Source organism: Lynx rufus, unplaced genomic scaffold, assembly GCF_022079265.1.
Source record: "Lynx rufus isolate CCGP_SWC_20201006 ecotype Redwood Valley unplaced genomic scaffold, mLynRuf1.p SCAF_20, whole genome shotgun sequence".
In the NCBI taxonomy this organism is placed as follows: domain Eukaryota; kingdom Metazoa; phylum Chordata; class Mammalia; order Carnivora; family Felidae; genus Lynx; species Lynx rufus.
Window position 1 is genome coordinate 116653 of NW_025814835.1, and position 22202 is coordinate 138854.

Sequence of the window (22202 nt, forward strand, 5' to 3'; positions counted from 1 at the left end):
GGGGCTGTCCAGATGTGGTTTAGGTCAGGGGCCCACCTGCACTGCACCCTCACAGTGGCCCAACCACACACAGACACCACAGGGCCACACTGGTTCTCTCGTTCGACCCATGTTTTCACACAGTGACTGTTACTCAGTTTCAGGCCTCTGGGCAGCCGGACTCTGCAGGGGGCCACCTGCCACGTGCTGGACATGTGTGCACATCAGGGGTTGTACCTCGGCACTGCCGCCTAACTCTGCTGTGGGGGCATCCTGCGTGTGTGGGGTGCTTATCAGCACCCCAGCCCCCTCCCGCATGATGCCAGTAGCACCCCCAGTTATGACACCACGTGTCCCTTGGGGTCAGGAACCTCTGGGGTAAGTCATGACTGTTCCCTGGGTGTCCTTTTCGGTGCTGTGATGAGGAAGGGGCTGGGCTTACAGGCTGAGGGTCTTGCTTCCCCAGGAAAGGCCAGCCCCCCACCCCCGACCCCCCTGGCTCTCAGGCATGTGGAGCATGTGCTGACGTAATAGGCTGGAGCTAGACCAGTCTTGCTTCTTACAGAGATCAAGAGTTCCTACCATGCTGACTACCCCATCACTCTGGCATCATAGAGACAAATAGTTGTTGTTTTTCTTAATGTTTACTTATTTTTGAGAGAGAGAGAGAGACAGAGATAGAGATAGCATGAGTGGGGGAATGGGGAGGGGCAGAGAGAGAGGGGGACACAGAATCGGAAGCAGGCTCCAGGCTCCGAGCTGTCAGCGCAGAGCCCGACGCGGGGCTCGAACTCATGAGCTGTGAGATCATGACCTGAGCCGAAGTCAGACGCTTAACCGACTGAGCCACCCAGGCGCCCCAAGACAAGGAGTTTTAAAAATGAGCCGGTCCTTCCGGAAACTTCCAGGGGCCATTTGCATGCCCCAGCCCCTGGGGTGGTTTCCAGCTCTGCTGCAGGTTAGCATCACAGGGGAACTTTAGGAGAATAAGGACACCAAGTCCTGGGCCCACCCAGGGGCTGGCTCATGCCCACGATCGTGTTCATGATCAGTCAGGAGGGCCCAGCGTCCCTGCCTACTGTCCTGTCCCACACCCTACCGGGAACCTCCCTGCACAGGAGCAGGTCAGCAGGTCTGCCCAGGACTGTACCTCCCAGAGCAGAGCAGACTCAGAGCCTTGACTCTGGGGCCACCAAACTTGACTGTCCCTTGTCTTGAACACGACTTTGGACCCTGCCAGAGTCACGGCGCGCAGTCTGGTCAGACTTCTGCCTCCGTCCACAGGGAGGGGCCCGGTGGGCGCAGCTCTGCCAGCCGGGCCCCCACCTACTGCTGCTGTCTCATCAGTCTCTCCCAGAGTCCTTAGCTGGCTGCCAGGAAACCCGCCTGCACATCGGAGGCTTTGGCACAGCCTCACAGGTCGCAGCCCATGGGAACATCCGTGTTAGAGCCTCACCCCTAACCGACGCGTGCGATCAGTAGGATCGTTTGGGATCTGTGTTGCCCCAATCATTTGCTTTCATGGGACGGCACTCCCCGTGGTAGCGATGACCACCAGGCTTCAGGGGTAGCCATGGACTATTCGGGGTAAGCCCTAGCATTGTTCTCTGCCCCGGCGCTCACTTATCCAATGAGAAGGTGCAGCCTTGGGGGTGAAGCGGCTGTGCCAAGCCCCAAGCCCTGGGGGCACCCGTGCCCGTCTGCTGGCTGTCCCACGGCCAGCACAGGCCCCACTCCCAGCTGCTGGCTGGCCTTTCCCCCTTGGATCTGGCCGACGCCAGAAGCGCAGCCAGCCCAGCAGCTGAGACTGCATGCAGGGAGGCTCAGGGGCAGGAGGAGGCTCCAGGGCAGGGGAGGGGAAGCGTGGCATCGTTGGGGGACTCCACTCCCGTCCGCCCGCTGCAGTGGTGTTGGGGGGCCAGGACACAGCCCTGGCGGGGGAAGGAATTTCCCTGCACCGGCTGAGTGGGCAGGGGCGTGTTGCTGCAGTTCGAGACATGTGGCCTCATTGTGAGGGATGATATCATCTTGCCCTGGCCTAGCTGTGTGTCTGAGGCTGCCCCTCTGAGACACACCTGAGTGATTTCAGCTCCCAGCGATTACCCAGTAAAAATGTTCCCCTCTAGTTACACAAATATGGCTGCGGTCATGCTTCCAGGCCCTCCCTTTAGAGGCTCGTGGGCTTGGTGCCGGGAGGTTTGGCGAGGAGTCCTCCTCCGGCTCCTGTGGGCTTGAGGCAGGAACGGCAAGTCCCAACTGGGGCTTTGTAATCAGCGCCCCCCCCCCCCCCGGGTCTCTGTGGCTTCCGCAAAAATGTAGGAAATCGGGTGGTTGATTCTTTCCCTTGACTCTGCACGTTCTTGATGAGTGGTCGGCCCAGATTGGATTTTCCTTCTCCCTTCTCGTTCTTCCCCTCCTTCCCAGCAGGAGGGGTAAGTGGCATAAACCCTTAAGGCCGTTTGGGAGTTAGGCAGGGTCGGGGCCAAGGTCAAGGGGAGAATTCGCTGCCCAGTGACTGGCCAGGCTCAGGGAAAGACACCTAAGGAAATCACGTTGAGTGCCCAGAGGCCCGGACACAGTGCCCCCCTCACCCCCTCACCCCCTCACCCCCTCACCCCTTTTGTCGTAGATCCACATCCTGTTTGAGCAGCACAGAAAAGTTAGCCCCCGCCATCATCCCACAGACCCTTGTCCGTGACTGACCTTTGCCCTCTGCCATGCGTGTTCTGCAGATGCAGACTCCCTTTGGTTTTCCAGGTGGGCGTGACCAGAGCTGAGCTGAAGGCGTTGCTCCTTCAGACTCTGAATGCCCTCCCCCCCCCCCCCGCACCTCCCACCCCCACAGATCTGCTGCCCCACCCCCGCTCCCTGGGGCGGCCCCGGAGCAGAGACAGCCCAGGAGTCTGTGTGCCTGTCGTGGGCAGGGTGAGGGCTGGCCACTAGGACACATGAGGAATCAGGCTGTTGGCTTGTCAGTTTCCCAGAAGACAGAGGCTCTGGAGAAGTCTTCCTGCCTTGAGTGCAGCCCTCAGGCCACAGCCGCGGTGACCACAGAGCTCACAGAGGACCAGAGTGGCTTGAGAGGCGGGAGTGCTGGTCCTTAGCCCTGGGCTGGCCCGGCATGCTCTGCTGGGTGGGGTTTTGTTGAGATGGCCGCAGTTGCTGGAGATCACGCAGAGATCCTGTGTACGCAGCCCGCATTCCCCGATGGCGACACTTTACACTGTGTGGCAAAATGTCACACGTTGACACGATCCGCCCATCCTGTTCAGGTCTCCCCGGCTTCCCACACGCAGTCACTTGTGTGCACTCATGCAGTTTTTCAGGGCAAATCTCAGCACTGCGATACCTGGTAAAATCAAAAACGTCCGTATTTACTGTCTGTGGCAATATGTGCTGTTTCGTGGGACTGATTTCCCCTGTGCTTGTTTCCTGTGTTTTTTAGGGCTCAGCGAAGGGCTCCTTACTTAAGCAGTGGCTCACCTGCGGCCTGTGTCTGACACCTGTCAGTACTTGCCCTTGCCTTGTGGCCAGGCCCTTAGGGCTGGGCAGTGTATGAGATCTGCATTCCCAAGGCAAGTGGGCCCCAGGGGAAGCCTGCAAGGCTGCCTTGTGTTTTTATTTGTTCCCGTTTTTACGTCTGTCTGTCTCCACTCCCTTCTCCCGCTGCCCCGGCCGCAGTAACGGGCCCTTCCCTGAGTCCCAGAGCGGCCGCTTCCTCTATGGGCTGGGGCTTTGGGGGGTTTTGTTTTCGGTTTTGATGGGAGTAGGAAATATACTTTAAAAGTACGATAACTGGCTCTAAAAAACACTCACATTTTCGAAATCCAGACTTAGGGTTAGCATGTGTCCTGGAGTCTCTTCTCACTGTGCTGGACTTTTCCAGGTGGAGACATCAGGAAAAATGTCTCCTCCTTGCACACACACCTGAAGTCTGGTCGAGCACCTGCTCTGATGTGCTGCCTTTCCTGTCCCCGCAGCACTGCTCCCTCCTGTTGGCCGTACTTCTGTTACTGATGCTTTCCAGGTAAAACATGAGTTCCACCAGCTTTAAGAAGGTGTCCCTTGGGTCCCACACATCCCTCCTGACCTGTCCCGACCTCCGTCTTCATTGTGACTCTTCTCCATTTTCTGGGCCATTCCTCCCCACGACCCTCAGAGTAAAACCACAAGCCCGCCCTTCCAAAGCATCTCCTCCAGGAAGCCTGTCAGGATTTCCTGTTCTCCAGTCAGAGGACACAGTAGGGTGCTGGGGCTGCTGGGCAGCGGGGCCACCGGATCCAGAGGTGCTGCCTGTGGGGCCTTCGTGGAGACAGGCTGACGAGGAGCTCGTCGCGTGTGTTGGCTCAAGGCTCAGCACCCTCACTTCCAGGTACACGTGGGTGTTCACTGGAGAGCGGTTTGGGGGATCACATGTTAGAATAGGGGCACGTCCTTCCTGCGAGCCCTCGAGCTTAGAGGCAGCAGATTGCAGGAACAGGCTGTGAGCCGAGTGCACGTGCTGTGGGCCGCGTCGTTGGCTGCAGATCTGCACAGTGAAGCCTCAGCCCCAACGTGAGTGTCGTGAGGAGGCAATTAGGGTTAAATGAGGTCACGGGCGGGGCCTGGTCATCACGGAAGAGGAGGAGCACGGTCTTCCCCACCAGAGCGCCCCTGCTGGGCAGCAGGTCCACAAGGAATGGCATAAACCACCCAGCACGCCGTGTTTTGTTACCGCAGCTGGAGCTTACTAACAACGTGTTTCCAATCCTGCAACAAAACAGTTATTAAGGTGTTACTTTATGTATTATCTGTATGCCATACTGTGATGGTTGATTTTATGTGTCAGCTTGAGCCTGAGGGACGCCAGGGTAGCCGGTAAAACATCACTTCTGGTGCATCTGTAAGGGCGTCTCCAGAGCAGACCAGCCGGCTCTCTCTCTCTCTCTCCTTGAGCTGGAGCGACTTCTCCTGCCTCAGCCAGCCGAGCTCCTGGCTCTCTGGCTGGCCCTCCATAACGTCCTGAGCCAGTTCCTGTAGCAAAGCTCTTCTTCCACACGTGCTGTGCACGCCCCATCGGTTCTGAGAGCCCTGACTAGTGCACACATGTTTCCTTGCACGAAATGGTCTGGGGAAGCGTGTGCCAGACTGTGATCGGGAGGGGCAGGATTACCCGGGCGTTTTCCTTCTGTTTTGTGTATTTAATCCACTCGAGGCAGTCTGCCCCCAACACATGGAGTTGAATGTGCTGTCTGCATATCGTTTAGAGGAATGCACGCGTGAGAAACAAGGGAGCAGAGGGTAACGGGGGCTTTGCAGTGACACCTTCACTTCAGCAGAGGAGCAGTGCCCCCGGGTCTTCCTCTGCATCCCACGTGGTGCAGCCACGGGAGCACCTGGGTGGCCCCATTACTTGGCGCTGTTGAAGGAAGCTGTCATTGGCCCCGAGGGCCAGAGGACCAAGGAGGAGACGGGCGGGAAGCTCTTGTCTGGGCCCCGCTTCCAGGAAGGGGTATTCTCAGCCAACTTGGCTTCTCGGGGCCTCAGGAAAGTCCCCTGGGAGTGGCTGTCTGGCCCACTGCGTCTGCCCCTAGTCTATGGGCCTCAGGGATGCCGGGCTTGAGGGCTGGGCCCCAGCACACGGCTGCGCAGCCGCAGCAGGTCGGGGGATGGTTCAGGTGGTGAACTTCCAGCAGGCCTCTTTGGGTTTCGTGCTCAGGATCCCTGGGAGATGTGGGCACCGGCTCAGGAATGGCAGATAACTCGCCCTGGGCTGACAGGGCTGGACCGTGGGCCGGGCTTCTTCCTGTGTCCTGAAACCACGAAACTAAGAAGATCAGGTTCAGTGACACACTTACCACTGACCTCAGTGTTCACGTCAGTAACTGGGACCCTGAAATCAGCAGAGTGTTGGGAGCTGCCCAGGACTAAGGACACAGGAGCCCCAGCATCCTTCATGGTGTGCTTTGAAAGTCCAAAAGCCGTGGCAAGGTATTTCAGAACTAACTTTATTTTTACTTTGAGGTGCTTTCCAGAAAGATCTGTTGTTTGAGGAAACTTCTAATGGAAAAGAACGAACGTTGGTTTGTGCTTTCTTCCCCCTTTTGCAGGCGGGTCAGGGACCAGTTCTTGTTGTCTTGGCCTGCATCTCGCATTCTCCTCCACGATGGGCTTTTCCAGCAACCCAGAACAACGCATTTCCCAGCACACATCACACTCATGTGAATTTGGGGAAACTAGTAGCTGTACTCGTTGGTACTTAATCCCTTAACTCAGAACTTTCCACACTGCATAGTGGGTTTGTTCGTTTTTACGTCATGCTGGTTCCAGACAACTTCTGTACACGCCTGGTATTTGGGGTCGGACGTCCTTTCCGGGACAGACAGAAGGAGCTCACAGACCAGACCCCAAGCGCAGGGTGTTATTTGTGTTCCTGTTTTTTTGAACCTGGGCCACAGCTGCCTTACTTAGAAATGACCTTGGGGTCAAACAGGGGCATGACTTTGGATGAGGTGATGGTTTCCTAAATATGACACCAAAAACAACAAAAGAAAAGACAGATAAACTGGACTTCATCAGAATTTTAAGCTTTTGTGTCAAAAGATACTATCAAGAAAATGAAAAGAACCAACAGAATAGAAGGAAGGTATTTGCAAGTCATTTTTCAGAGACTTCTATCTAGAATATCGAAAGAACACTCACATCAGTATAAAAAGACAGCACAGGGCACCTGGATGGCCCAGTCGGTTGAGTGTCTGACTTCGGCTCAGGTCACGATCTCGAGGTTCATGAGTTCGAGCCCCGCGTCTGTGCTGACAGCTCAGAGCCTGGAGCCACTTCGGATTCTGTGTCTCCCTCTCTCTCTGCCTTCCCCCTCTCGCTCTCTGTCTCTCTCTCTCAAAAATAAGTAAACGTTTAAAAAAAAAAGTAAAAATAAAAAATAATGATAATAAAAAGACAGCCCAGATGAAAGTGGGCAAAGCATCTGGATGCACTCGTCTCCAAAGATGACACACGAGTGGCCAGTGAGCACAGGGAAAGGTGAAAGATGGATAAAAACAGATGTGGCAAAATCTTCAGGCGGTGCTGGTTGGTGGGAATATAAAATGGTGCAGCCATTGTGGAGAACGTGGAGAACAGTTTGGGGGTTTTCAGAAAGCTGGACATAGAGCTACCGTCTGGCCCAGCGATTCCACTCCTAGGGATACACCAAGAGAAATGAGCACATGTCCACGCGGAAACTTGGACACCCGTGTCCACAGCAGCATTATTCACAACAGCCAAGAAGTAGGAACAACCCAAGTGTCTGCCAGGGATACAAGGATAAACCAAATGTGGTCCGTCCGTACCACAGGATAGATGATCAACCATGAAAAGAAGTGAAACACTGGCACCCACTGCAGTGTGCATGAACCTGGGGAACACCACGCAAAGTCAGCGAAGTCAGACACAAAAGGCCACGTGTTGCGTGGACACTCAGAACACTCGACCGACACAGAAAGGAGAATGGTACTTGATAAGGACAGAGGGAGGAGGGCCCCGGATGTGCGTTTCTTTGGGGTATGATGGACATGCTTTGGAATTAGATAGTTATGATGGTCCCACAACATTGTTACTATTCTAAAAACCACTGGATTGAACACTTTAAAATGGTGTAAATGGTGAATTTTATGTTGTATGAATTGTATCTCAATAAAATAAAACTTCAAGGCAAATGCGCAGGAATGCTGCACACGGGCCGGTGACACCCAAGTAAACAGCTGGACAGGTGCCTGTGTCCTGGAGCACTTGGTGCCCCGTGCTGACCTCCCCCACCCCCATGACTGGGGCAAGGGGTGTGGCAGGTCTTCCCCAGGGGATTCCAGGTGTGAGAAGAAAACATAGTAAAGTACTGACAGTGATGACCCGGTAGAGGGGGTACAGCTCTATAGATTTTTAAATTTATATTTGCTTCCATCTTTTCCCATAGTGAATATGGGTCATTTGAGTTAATTCTTTTAGTAGAGGGAAGTAATAGCCCTAACCCAAACAAGAGGCTTCTCAAATGCTCTCCAAGGAAGTTTAAACCCTCTTCTGCTACTCCCTTCCCTGTGTCTCCTTGCCTTGGGCTTGGAGGGTGGGGGGAACATTCCAGAAACAGGACCCCAAAGTAAGTCAGGAATTTTATGCCCTAGGCTTCCTTTCTTCCTGTAGTGGTAGAAACAAAATGTTCTTTAAAATTACAGAAAATACTACCTAGGTGAAAACTAGCATTGTGTTTTTCGTCAAAAGAAAAGCTTGTTGTCAGTTTCTAGCCTCTCTGAAATCTCACGTGAGGAGAGTTTATTTTGGAAAAAATGTGTTTTAAAGTGAGCGGAAGGAGGGCTCAGGACTGGCGATCTCGGTGGTGGGTTTGGGTCCTGTGACAGCAGGATCCAAACTGCCTCCCTCCCCCTCAGCCCTGAGTGCCTGCAGGGCACACCTGCATCCCCAGCTGGCGTCAGGTTCTTTCAGCTTCTCTGGGCAGACAGGTGTGTCTCAGCCCACCTGCCAGGGCCATTCGTGACCTGGGCATCCTCCTACCCTGCCGCGGAGGATCCAGGGCTCCGCCCACCGCGAGGTTACTGCTAATGATAAAGAACTGAAGATTTCTAATGACACAGTTTACACAGAAGAGCGGATCCACAGATACGATTATCATAAGCACTCGCTTGCTCTCTGCCGACTTCTGGGGAGGGGGTCAGCTGCCCTGAGGCTGCTGGGTCGGGGGACGGCGAGGCTCTCAATCTGGTCAGTCGCCTGCCCTGCCTGCCCAGCACCACCCCCTCCTAGGCTGAGGGGTGGGTCCTGCTGCGAGAGAAGGTGATTGCTCAGGACCGAGCCCTGCCGAGCACCCAGTGCTCCTTTGTCAGCCCAGAACCAGTCCCTGGGGCGAGATGTGCTGACAGGACCACAGAGAGCCTATCTGGAAGGTGCCAGGGAGGCAGGACAGGCAGTCCAGCAGGCCTAGGGGGAGGGAGGCAAGAAGGAAGGAAGGGAGGGACAGAGGAGAGAGGGAGAGAAAGAGGAAAAAAAAAAAAAAGTAAAGTGACAACAACCAAGTTCAGAAGATACCACTGTGCTACTTAGAAACAGATCCTGTAACTTGAGAAGTGAGAGTCCCCAAAAGCCAACTCTAGATCAGGGACCACTGTTCAGGGACAGAGGCACCCTCCCTGCCATGGGACATTGCAGCTCACCGAGAGGGGTCCCCGCCTCCAGGGAGCTCTGTGGGTGACCTCAGGCCCCGGCCTCTTCCCGGCCTCTCCCTCAGAGCCTCCTGACAGCATCTGCCGGGGCCCTGCCAGGGCCAGCACCGTCTGCCCTGTCCTCAGTATGGGTCCGCCTGCCCTCGTCCCACAGGTGGTCCTCGGTGACCTGGAACTTCCAGGTCTTTCCCTGATAGGGTCATTAGTAGATGAACTTTGACGGGTGCTGAGTGTCTGCGCAGAACCCTGTGAGCGTGCAGCCAAGAACCACAGGTGCCTCGGGGTGGGAACCCTTCGTGTTGGTCGTGTGATATCGTGCCTGTAAAGGACCGAAATGCGCATTTGCCTTCAGAGATCATCTTAGTTGCTCTGGAAAGGGGTCCTGGGACCACAGCTACAGGAGGGGCCCTGATTGGCCTAAGCCTTGGGACGCCCAAGCCCTTGACTGAGGAGTGGGTTGAGAGGTCTGCAGGGAGCCCCCAGCAAGGAGGAGGAAGACAGGCTGACCTGTGAGCACCCAGCCCTGCAGTTTACAGCTGCCGAAGCCACACGTCCCCTGCGTCCTCTGAGCTGCTTGACACCAGAGTCCAGCAGACTCCGCCAGTCTTCTTACTGTGCATTCGCCTGGAGTCCTTTTGTAAAAATGCTTATTAAACTTGCTTTGAACGTGGGACCAGCCCCGATAAAAGCAACCGCAATGCCAGGACAGATGTTGGAGCACATAAATGCACGTTCCCAGGTGCCCTCCCGCCTGCCCCTCTGGTGCTCCCAGCAAGTGGGGAGGAGGAAGGAGAGTGCGGGGAGGGAGTCAGCTGGTGGGCCAGGCGGAGCCTCTGACAGCGAGACCTGTGGTCCCGGGAGCACCCCCCTCTGTCCCGAGCTGCGGTGCGGGGCAGCACGAAGGTGGGCTCGGGGACCACCTGATGCCTCCGAAGCCGTGGACGCCTTTGTAACATGTGGCACAGTTGGTTTTGCAACCTAGGTGGCAGACGTTTAAAATGTTGACATTTCCGGTATCTTTAAGAGTAAAATCTTGTTCTGACCTGTTTCTGATCCAGTAGTGTGGTTCCTCCAGAGGGTTCTGTGTGTCTGTCCAATTATGGAAGCGAGAGCTTCTCGGTCTTAACGACCCTTGGACAAGCTGGGACTGGAGGAGGCATTTTTACGCGGTGAAACCGCTCTGTCCCCTCCCCTGCTGTCCCCTTCACTCTCCCCTCAGTCTCCCTCCTGTCCCCTCCCCCTCCCCTCCTTCCCTCTCTTCTTCCCCTTCCCCCTCTTTCCCCTCCCCCTCCACGCTCCCTCCTTTCACTTTTCCATTTCTAGATTTCCTTCACCCTGAAGCCAGCAGCCACTTCCTTGCAGCACTTCCTGTAGGGTTTTGTCCCCAGGTGACTCTCCTAGGTGACTGAGGTGGGACAGACTCAGTGGCTCATCTTGTGATCCTGAGATCAAATCGGGCTGATCGGTGGCTCTTCTCTTCATGATGCCTTAAAGTTGAGGGAGAGAAAGAGACCCTCAACTCCTGGGATGAGAAGTGGAGTCTGCAGCAGTGAGGCAGGTGGGCGAAGCTCATCTTCTGGTTCTGTAGGAGAAGCCATGGTTTCTGCATCTGCCTGAGCGTATGCATGGAGCACCCCGTGGACACCCCCGCAGCCCTCACCCTGGCCAGCCCCTGCATGTCCACAGCATCTGTCAGGCATCACCACGGCTGCCTCTTTGCAGAGTAGAGCAAGCATGTGCACAAGGCCACTACCATCATTGCAAATCAAACGTAGCATACGTGGTGTTTTCTCACATTTGTGTACTTGTGGTGTCACTGTGAGACCCTGGTTGCCTGGGGATGTACAGGGCAGGGCATGCTTTCCAGCTGGAGGGACAGCCTGGACCTCCTGTTACACTCGCACCGAGAGCCCTTAGATGTGCTCACTGTCTGACCTGGCAAATCTGGTTCTGGGAATTCACCTTAAAGAAAAGATCAGAGGGGCACCTGGGCGGCTCAGTGGGTTAAGAGTCCGACTTGGGCTCAGGTCATGATGTCCTGTTTCGTGAGTCCGAGCCCTGTGTTGGGCTGACAGCTCAGAGCCTGGAGCTGCTTCAGATTCTGTGTCTCCCTCTGTCTCTGCCCCTCCCCCGCTTGCGCACATGCTCTCTGTCTCTCTCAAATATAAACAAACATTAAGGGGCGCCTGGGTGGCGCAGTCGGTTAAGCGTCCGACTTCAGCCAGGTCACGATCTCACGGTCCGTGAGTTCGAGCCCCGCGTCAGGCTCTGGGCTGATGGCTCAGAGCCTGGAGCCTGTTTCCGATTCTGTGTCTCCCTCTCTCTCTGCCCCTCCCCCGTTCATGCTCTGTTTCTCTCTGTCCCAAAAATAAATAAACGTTGAAAAAAAAAATAATAAAAAATAAAAAAAATAAAAAAATAAAAAAAAGAAGAAAAAAACAAAAACGATCAGCAATGTGCACAGCCACCTGACTCTTGTCTGTAAGACCTCAAAGTTTGGGTTAAATAAATTCAAGCAAATTTATACAGCGGAATCTTACGGAGTTTTTAAAAGTATCTCGAAGCAGAATATTTACTGACCAAATGTTTCCAAACCATGGCATTAATGGGAAAACCATCACACTATACAGCAGCATAGTGTGTATTAGAAAATACAGCAGTGAGCGTGTATTGTTTCTGAAATGAGAAGAAAAGGCATTAATTAAAGCACAGCCACCAGCAAAAGAGCAGCCGTACGGGACACAGGTGCCCTTTGCGACAAGAATGCTTCGCACTCTGGGGCTGGAGCCCTGGGTGCGACCTGTGCCGGCTGCCCCGAGGAGGTGTCTTGTACATGGGGGAGGGGGCTGTGATGGGTAGTTCACACTCCAGCTGCGCGGGGTCAGAGGGCCGTGGGGGCGGCGCACAGACAGGCACGTGAGTCCCACCCCAGAGCACCTGCTGCCATCGACCGCTCCCAGGTCCTGGGACGCCAGCCCCGCAAAGGGGGCGCAGCCACGCGGAGGCCAGTCTTGGTGCTGACGCACCGGCCCTGCCTTTGGGCTCTTGGGGGCCACGTGTCCCTCCTGTGGGGTGGCCCAGGCACCTTCCACCATCTCGGGGGCACGAAGCCCTCTCTCCTAAAGGGAAGGGGAGCCCGGCTCCTAGGCCACCAAACAAAACCCCTCTTCCCTGTTCTGTCCTTGATACAGATTGTCGGTGTTCCTGGTTCCAGAATAACCGAGGCTGCCTGGGACACACGTGCTGGTTGGCTAGAGCTTTGTTTTATTTTTGCCAGATAAGCAGCAAGGCTGACAACATTCACTTTCCCCCTTACCTCCTGCCCCGACAGGAGACCGTGTGCCACGGGTGTGCGTGTTCCCAGGTAGGAACGCACCGGGAGCCGTGGCCGCTGCTCTGCCATCGCCCGGAGCTGGTGGGCAAGACCTGACGTCCCAACGAGTGGGGGGAAGCTGAAGCTAGGAAGCTGTCCGGCTGGCCCCTGGGCCGGTCTGCCCTCCTGGTCTGCTTCCCCAGGGGCTGTCCCCCGTCGCACCGCTGCTGTGGCCTGTCTGTCCCTGTAGACACGTCTAGTCCTGGAGTTGACTGGGCAGGGAACTACGTGTGGGACCGTGAGCTCCTGAGAGCAGGTGCCACCTGGCCAGTGTGCCTCCTGCAGACTCCAAAGGAGCTGTGAGCTGAGCAGACGGGTGGCCGGGAGTCAATGGCAACTATTTTACAGTTAAAAGCTCACGCATTTGATCACATTAATTCAATAAGCGGTTACTCTGTTTTGTAAATGTCAAGCTTTGACTTTCCTGTTAGCTCCTGTTTTTGCAAATTATGCCATAAATATTGAAGCATGCCCACAGGTGCTTCAGGACTGATGCTGGTGAGGAAGGGTGTACGGGTTCTGTGCTTGCAGAAGTATTTACTGAGGGCCTCTGGCGGACAGCTGCACCATGTGGGGGGGCTCGAGGCAGCTCCTTCCTTGGCCCCAAGGTAGCTGCTCAGTGTGACGGGTGAGGGGAGCAAGGCGCTTTCCTTGGGCGTCACCCCCCGGCCATCAGGTAGAAGAGGCGTGCGGTGTGTCCCAAGTGCTGGGCAGCAGGAACCAGGGAGTGGCAGGGGGCAGCTGGGAACTTTCCAGGGCACCAGGGACGGAGGTCCCGCAGAAGAGACTGTGTTTGCAGCTTCTCCCCTTCGTGGGGGAGGGTCTGGGCTCCGGGAGCCTAGTGCTGGCCGGCTTGCCAACGTCCCAGCCAGGTCCGTCCCAGGTCAGGGAAACCACAGGCATGGGGTGAGAAGAGGGTCTTGCCTCTTTTTCAGGCCGACAAACTGCGTCTTGTGCTCTGTCCCTTTGGCTCCTCATCCAGGTGAGACGCACAGGTGGCAGGCATCCGTGCTCCTTGGGGCTATAGGGACATGGGGCCCTGGTGGGCTCTGGGGGCCCAGACTGGCTCTAAAAGGGGAGCCAGCTCCAAAAGTGTTTCCGTTGCAGGACAGGAGACAGGCAGAACATGTGGTGACTTCTAGATCTGTCCGTCCCCTCCCCTCCTGTATCCTGGAGGGCTGCTGTGCCTTGTTTTAGAAGGAAGGGGCGCCTGGGTGACCCATTCGGTTGAGCGCCCGACTCTTGATCTCGTCTCAAGTCATGATCTCATGGTTCATGAGTTTGAGCCCCGCATGAGGCTCTCTGCTGACTGCAAAGCCTGCTTGGGATCCTCTCTCCCTCTCTCTGCCCCTTCCCCACTCGCTCGCTCTCATTCTCTCTCTCAAAATAAACAAACAAACATTTTTTAAAACAGGAAGACAGGTCTTAAACTTCGCCCCAGTTTACAGAAGAAGTGTTTTCGGTTTCTCAGTGCTGCGTCGGCTGTGGACTCTCCCTCGTCACACCAGGGCCGCTCCTGGTGAGTGGAAAGTCTGGACCCTTTCCCACCCCTGGTCGTACACTGATTGACAATTGCTGCCGACTGCTGGCTTCTCTGGCCTCGATGCAGGCTGTGGGCTCTGTGAGGCAGACAGAGGCTGTGGGCACAGAGCGGGCAGGTGCTAGTGCGGGAGTGAACACCCCCTGGCTCCAGAGCAAACCAGGGTCTCCTGACGGATGCCCGAGGCTGAGAGCCCCGACACAGCCCTGCTGCTTCCCGGCTCTGGTGTTGGGGTGCCCACCAGCCCAGCTGGCCAGGGTAACTGTCTAGGGGCTGCGAGAGTGACACCCACACCTTGTAGAGACTTCCAGGCACTTCCTGTAGCTGGTCTGCAGCATTTAATTATTAATGCATAGTTTATTTAAAAAAATTTTTTTTTTAATGTTTATTTATTTTGGGGACAGAGAGAGACAGAGCATGAATGGGGGAGGGGCAGAGAGAGAGGGAGACACAGAATCGGAAACAGGCTCCAGGCTCTGAGCCATCAGCCCAGAGCCCGACGCGGGGCTCGAACTCACGGACCGCGAGATCGTGACCTGGCTGAAGTCGGACGCTCAACCGACTGCGCCACCCAGGCGCCCCCAATGCATAGTTTATTTTAAAGAAAATGGTTGGTTACACCAAGGGAATGGTTTGCTTTGCGTCTGAGTCCTAGAATGATTTTTAGCCTTTCATGTTTTCAGATGTTTTAAAAATTGATAGACTTCATTTTTTCAGAGCAGTTTTAGGTTCACAGAAAAATTGAGCAGAAAATACAGCAAATTCCCATATACCCCCACCCCACACACACTGTTTTTCCTACCAGAACATCTCGTATTGATGTGGTGCATTTGTTAGGGTTGATGAGCTGATGCCGTCTTTAACCAAAGCCCCTAATTTCCAGCAGGGTTTGCTCTCAGTGCTGTTCTGTGGGGTCTCCCAAACGCACGATGTCACGTGTCCAACGTAACCCTACAGCCAGAGGAGTTTTGCTGCCCTGGAACCCTGGGCTCTGCCTGTTCTTCCCTCCCTCCCCCAGCCGCTCAGCCCCTGGTCGTCGTCTCCTGTCTCCACGGTTCTGCCTTTTCCAGAGTGTCCGATGGCCGGAATCATCCAGACTGGCTTCTTCCACTTAGTGATGAGCACTCAAGGCTCATCCGCGTCTGTTCATGGCTTGCTACTGTGTTTCCTTTCAGTGCGGAACAATATCGTCTACATGAACCACAGTTTATTAATCCATCCCCCTCTGCAGGACATCATGGTTGCTTCCAAGTTTTGGCAGTTCAGAATGAAGCTGCTATACATATCCTTGTGTAGGATTTTGTGTGGAAACAAGTTTTCAGTTATTTAGATAAAACCAAAGAGTGTGTTTGCTGGATTGTGTGGTGAGAATGTTTCGTTTCTTTAGAAACGGGCACCCATCTTCCACAGCTGGTTGTACCGTTCTGCATTCCTTGGCCTTTCTCGTCTGTCTCATTGCTCTGAGGGACTCCACCCCTGCCCCTCACTTCCCCCTCCTCCCCACGAGGGTCCGTCCCTCACCTAGCACCACGTGAGAACACTCTGTGGGCGAGTGGGAGAGGACCCCCACCTGGAACACGCTGGTCTGAGGACACCACCTCGTCAGGTGCTGCCCACTAGGCCTGGCCCTAACCCCACCTGCGTCCCCCTTGTCACGGCCCCAGGGGTCCGCAGAAGTGCAGGAGCCATGGTGTAGTGCTACCTTAGTAACAGCTATTTTTGTCACGATCTTTCTGTAATAGCAGCAGCAAATTAAGAAATAGTGTGCTGGTCTGCCAGTTAAAACAAGAATATTTCTAATTGTTTCATCAGAATTCTTCGACAACTGGATGCGGAGGGTGAAGCTCCTGCCCAGAGGTCGGCCATTAGCCCAGCGGCTCCAGCTTGTGTCCCAGTGGTGCCATTAGGTCACAGGGGTCCTGTCAGCCTTGCATGTTTCTGGGATTGTGCTTGACTCTCTTGGCCTGGCCTGGAGGGCTCGCCTGCTGGGTGTGCCTTCCGGGAGTCGGTCGCTGGTAGGAAGCCCCCCCCCCCCCCCCCCGTGCCCGTCACCCACCTTCATCTGCATCGGGTCCTAAAAAGCTGTGACATCGTATGTTTTCAAACTAGAGAGGATTCTAAGAAGCGTTTTCTCACAGAGTTGTCCCCACGGTCATATATGTGTCTGACATGGGCTAAAACAGTTCCTGACTCTGATCCGGCCTCCTCACCCGGAGGCAGGCTGGGGAGGCTGGTAAAAACCTGCCCCTTGCCAAGTTTTTAGTGCCGTCTTCCCGACAGAACCCGTCTAACTGGACCTGGGCAGAGGGAGAGAGACGGCGGTGGGGAGGCAAGACGCCTGCTCCCGCTTTTGTGCTCTGGCATCCTCGGGGAAGCGAGGCCAGCACCTCCTTCTCCTCCCGTTGGAGATATCTGAAAACAGAAGCAGAGAAAAAACACGTAACTTAATTTGAGTAAAAATGTGTAATAGGAGGGGGGAGGTGGACTTTTGCCCGAATCTGTGGCCCACCCCCCCTTAGTTGTTCACTTTGGAGAAAATATGAGATTTAACATAGTACTTGATACAAAGAAGCTGTGACAGTTTTCGTCTTGTAAAAGTTATTTTAGGAACCAAAGTTGGAATCTTAGGAATGGGATATTCTTTGTAACAAAGTTTGTCCTTAAGATAGTTGAGAGTTTTTGACTAATAAAGTGCATATGCGATGGTTTATCCGTACAAGCGACAGGGAACATCCGAGTGCTGTGCGGAGCTGGATGCAGAGGTGGGGGCGCCCGGGGACACGTCCTTCCCGGACACAGAGAGAGCTGTGTGCTTTGCTGCCTATGCCGTGGCTCGTCGGAAAGTGGAAGAAAGGTTTCTAGCCGTACCTGCCCTGGGCCCGTGGCTGCTGGGATAGGGGTTTGGAGCAAAGCCGTGGCCAGCCCACTCCCCAGGAACCCCACGCTCGCTCTCCCTCTTCCTCACGAGGCCATCTGCACTTTTCCACGTTCGAACCACCCACTCTTTGACCGATGCCCAGAGACTCCTTCGTCTCTGGTATTCCTTAGCTCAGCAGTTTCCTTGTTATTCGGAATCAGCCAATGATCCGAGGGCATCAGCCTCCCAAGGGCTGTGGGGCTGCACCGCAAACCCCAGGGTCAGACTTGCACAAGTCCGGGGTCACTGGAAAACACTTCGCCCATTTACAAAGCAGGTCCTCGAAAATGCCCTGGACACCCTCATCCTGGGCCACGTTCTGGTCGTCCTCACCTCCAGCTACAAGTCCCAGCCGCACCCTGAGGAAGAAGGCAGGAGCATCTGAGCCCAGGGAGCCTTGTGATGACAGACACTATGTGTCAGCCTGACTGGCCACAGATACCGGCAGCTCGTAAAACATCTCTCTGGGTGTGTTTGCCAGGGCGTTTCTGGAAGACAGAGTACAGCAGACCACCCTCTCCAGTGTCGATGGCCCTCATCCAGTCCCCAGTCCGTTGGGGACCTGACTAGAACAGGAAGGTGGAAGAAGGCAGATTCTCTTTTTGCACCTTCTCCTGCCCTGGGACAGTAGTGCTCTGGTTCTCGGGCTTTGGGGCTTGGTCCACCATTGGCTCTCCAGGGTCCCCAGCTTACAGATGCAGACCGTGGGATTTCTGTGTGAGCCAGTGTATAATAAACCTCTCTCTATACACCCATACCCCCCACGCGCGCGCGCACACACACACACACACACACACACACACACACCCTATCAGTCTGTTCCTGGGCTGAGCGGCGTGTGCAAGGGTGGGAGGCCGCACCTGCCAGATTCTCTGGGTACCATCACGGCTGCTGCCCATTGTAGAAGCCCCTCTTGGGATCCTGTCCCACCTCCCCGAGGAGCACCTCTCAGGTCTCTGAGCCTTTGCTCGCTGCCCACATGTTATGCCTACACGTGAGTTTCCCAGTGGATGAGGCGTTCCTGGGATGGAACCACAGAGGAAAACCCAGAAGGGGGGAGGTCCTCTGCTCCTTGACACCCCATGAGGCCTCAGAGGCCCCTAGTGGTAGCAGTTTACTTCCTTTGTTTCGACTGCCCAGCTTCTGCTGAAAAGTAATAAGCATCCAGTGTGTCGACACTTCAGGCCACCTTTAGATTTGCTAAAACTTGCTTGAAGGTGCTGCTAAATAAACAAGGGTAGCTGAACATTCAGGGTTAGGGTCAGTGTTGGATGCTGAGTCTTGCCAGCATGGTGGGGGCCAGATGTTAGAGGCCCTGGTGTTGTGGGGTCCCTAAAGAAAGGACTGGTGTCGAGAAAGGACCCAAGTCAGCCCCTCTGGATCTGTGATGAAGAGAGCAAATCCCGAGGACCCAGTCTGGCCACAGACTGGTCAGGTCCTTCTGGCTGTGGATTTGCAAGCCTTGTGTCCATGGTCCGGGCCTGCACAGCCCTGCTCCTCCAGAGGTCACTGAGGACAGAGATGCATTTTGTAAATCGGCACACGTGTGGTGGCTGTCAGAAGCAAGAGTTGGCTGAAAAGGGCCACTTGTGTAATCTCTACTGAAGACATTTAGCAAAAAACTGAAATGTTATTTTGTTGTCAAATAAGAAACTGCCACTGAGAAGTTGTGTTTTCTTATCTGGCAACTAATTAAAGCCCTCATGATGGAAGGGTGGTTCCAGGGTCGAGCCCCGGACAGGGAGGTTGTGAGTAATTGTTTACCATAGAAACTTGTTGGTCTTTAGATTGAAATGGGGGAGAGGTATGTGTAAGTACATGGGTTTACTTTGGTAATTAATACCAGTGTTCAGTTTCAAATACTTATCTGGTACAGATAGAATATCCTATCATTTAAAACAGACTAACAATCTTAATGTTGAAACACAGCAACGTACTATGTGTTGTTCAAGGAAAAGTGTGAAAACCAAAATTGTGCACAGAAAAAGTCAGGATGATTAAGGAACTCAGAAACCACCACCTTCACGCTGATATGCTTTTTGCGGGAACGGATAGTGTTTCGAACGAAAAATTTGCATTATTTGGAAGTAGGGGCTGGCTTTTGTTAGAACAGCTTTCTGACTTGTAGTCATGTAGATTTTTTGTCGTTGTTGTTGTTGTACACATTTTTCTTTACTTTTGAGAGAGAGACAGAGCGTGAGCGGGGGAGGGGCAGAGAGAGAGGGAGACACAGAATCAGAAGTGAGCTCCAGGCTCCGAGCTGTTTTTTTAAACAAACCTAAGTCCAGACCTTTCCACCAAGAGTCTTCCCGGTGCCCCGCAGGCTGTGGAGGGGGGTCCGGTCAGCGGCACCCGACACACACCACTCCCCCCAGACCGCACCGCCTCATTGGCAGAATGAAGCGGGGTTTCCCAGCCGTCACTGCCGGGCGCGTGTTGTTTGGGGTGGGTGCGGCTGATAGCGGGAACACGGTAGTTAATGACCAGTGCCAACCTGACCGTATGGCCGCGGGGGCCGGGTGGTGCGGTATGGGGAGCACTGTTGGCAGGGCCGGCTTCGTCTCCGAGGAGGAGCACACGGGAAGAGTCAGCGTTTGTTTACAAGTCCAGATGGTGACAAAGTGGTAGCTTTGTCACTCAGGAAATAAGTGGAAGTGATAGATGACAACGTTTTCTGGCAGCTTCACAGAGGTTGGCGATTCAACACCATTAGAAAAAGCATTCATTAAAATGAGAAGTTGGCCGGTACCGTACTTTACATTGTTGTCAGCTGGGTAAATGAGGCTCCTCTGTTAGCATCGAGCACCCCAGGACCCAGTGGGTTCATGCCCTCACTGTGGACCCAGTGCTCAGGCAGGATGCTCGTGGAGAACAATATGGACCCTACAAAGAGCACTTAAACATGAAAGCTACAAGCCATGTAGCCCTTTAGACAAGAAGAGAGAATATCATGGAGGGGATGCCCCTTGAAGTTTGACAGATTTCAAGTCCAAGGAAGAGAGAACATGTGTTGACCGTCGCTTAGACTTGGCATGGGGGCGTTGGGATGGCCCGGTGAGCACGTAAGGCAGATGGGGAGGAGAGGCCCCTGCAAAGCGGGAAGACATGCTTAGCAGGCTGGGCCACGGAGAACCGGAGGTGATCCGCAGAGCCCCGACAGGCCTGGAGCACAGATGGGGACACGTGAGGTGCCAAGGGCCCGGGACCCGGGAGAGAAGAGCCACGGACCAAGACTCAGTGGAGAAGGGCCAGGCGCCACTGGGGGTGGGTCCAGGACCTGGTGGGGGAGGGCCACAGGATGACTGAGTCCCCAGCAGACTGTGACAGGAAGACCATGCTCTTAATTTCATTGATTTTTCTCTGTTGTTCCAGCTTCATGGACTCCCTTCCTGTCTGGATTATTTCCTTCTTTCTGTCTGTCCTGGGCTGCAAGGCATGGGGCCCAGAGGACTGACCGAGGCGCACCCGGCACCCCATCCCACCCCACCCCAAGTGCTGTCCTGGACTGTGCTTTATTTTCACCCTGGTCGGGGTTGGTTTTGTCCCTTGGAGATTATTTAGAAGGGTGTTACCTCCGAGTGTTTGGAGGTTTTCCTGGGTTCTCCGTACCAATCTCTACTTTGACCTCAGGCACCAGAAACACCATCAGAAAACACACGGCAGGATTTCAGGCTGTAAGCACATGTTGAGGCCTGCGGTGGCAGAAGGTGGTCTGTCCCACGTGCGTCCCGTGGGCACTTGAACAGAGTGTGTGCTCTGCTGTGGGGGGCTGTTCTGGAAATGCCACCTGGGCCCTGCCGGTCACGGTGCCATGGGGTCTCCTGTTCTGCGGACCATGTGTGGATCCCACCCGGTTGGTTCCACGCGCAGAGGTTGGCTCACACACGCTGCTGCTCCGTGGTGCTGCGTACGCGCAAGAGTGTCTCAGGGGTCACCATTTTGTCATTGGGCGGCCACTCCACCCCGTGGCCCGATTCTTCTTTATCTCACGCACGTGGTCGCGCTCCGTGTTCGTGTGCACTCTGACTTTTAGCCTGCCTGCCACGCACATCGGTACCCACGTGCAGCTCCTTACTACTGGCTGGAGGGCGTGGGCTCCACTGACCCCAGGGGACTGTCCACCTTAGCACTCGGGCACAGGGCAGATATCCAGGCCCCTCATGGCCTCTGCTCACCAGGGCTCCTCACTCAGCCTTTGCTGTTGATTGTGGCTGCGTTTGTCTGTTGTGTTTGGATGGGGTGGGGCGGTCAGGGTCTAAAAGCTTCTCTTTCAAGCTGCCCCTTTCTGGCTCATGTTGGTTCTCATCTGGGACGGTTGGGATGTCTGAAGGGAACAGCACAGAACAGCTGGGGCTCAAGCCTCCCCTGCGCCCCGCCCCGTCTGCCTTCCTGTCCCTCAGTGTCTCCTCACGTGGCTATCGAGTGCCGAGCCCAGGGTTTCGGTTGGACTCAGCAGGAGGGTGGGAGACACACCCCCCGTCTTCTGGGAGCGGAAGTCTCTACACCTGCTTCTGCTGCTGTCTGGAGGCCTCGTCTGCCTTCGTGGCCCCGTTTCATCCTCCTCCTCTGTCCCCCAATGTCTGGGCTTACCCTGGAGCCTCCGTCTGGTCAGTCATGCACACGCCCAGAGTGCCTGCTCACCCGTGGGCCCGGCCCTGGTGACACAGAGGCTGGGCCACGTCCAGGCCTGCGAGAGGGAATGTGCCATTAGAGTCGGGTAAACTGAGGCTTGAAGACAAGCCAGCTTGGGGGGAAGGGGGGGTCTGCTGCAGCTCTAGGTCTGTGGGCCAGTGGTGTGAACAGAGAGGGACTCAGGCCACGTCTGTCCTCCCACTCGGCCCCCACCTTCCCACCCCACCCCCCCCCACCCCCCATGTTTGTGCGTAAGTCCTTCACACAGGGAGACGCATGTGTGGCCCAGAACCGGCCTGGTTCCCACCTCCCCCCACATCAGGCTGGCCAGTGTCCAGTTGAGGGCTTGGCCTCCGGAGCACCCAGCCCTGTCCCACCCCTCCCTGAATAAACAGCCTCGGGCGGGGCCCACCTTCAGGAAGGGGTGTGGGCCGTGGCCACCTGCAGCCAGGACCTGCCACAGGGGTTTGTCGGGAACGATGCCCTCAGGACAATGTTCGGATCTGTTACCCATGGAGACACTCCAAGGCCCCGGTCCAGGGAACTGCCGTGTCC

General features: G+C 55.2%; 1 protein-coding gene across 2 annotated transcripts in view; it reads left to right on the top strand.

Moving 5' to 3' along the window:
* Positions 1-22202, top strand: part of PARD6G (par-6 family cell polarity regulator gamma) — a 92124-nt gene that overhangs the window by 53624 nt on the left and 16298 nt on the right. Inside the window, exon 1 of one of the 2 annotated variants that reach the window (XM_047086209.1) lies at positions 20089-20279. The exons of the other annotated variant lie outside the window; for it this stretch is intronic. Coding sequence (XP_046942165.1) covers positions 20189-20279 — 91 coding nt within the window. The 5' untranslated portion in view covers positions 20089-20188. Of the gene's footprint in view, positions 1-20088; positions 20280-22202 lie in introns of those variants that run through there. 2 annotated transcript variants of the gene reach the window in all.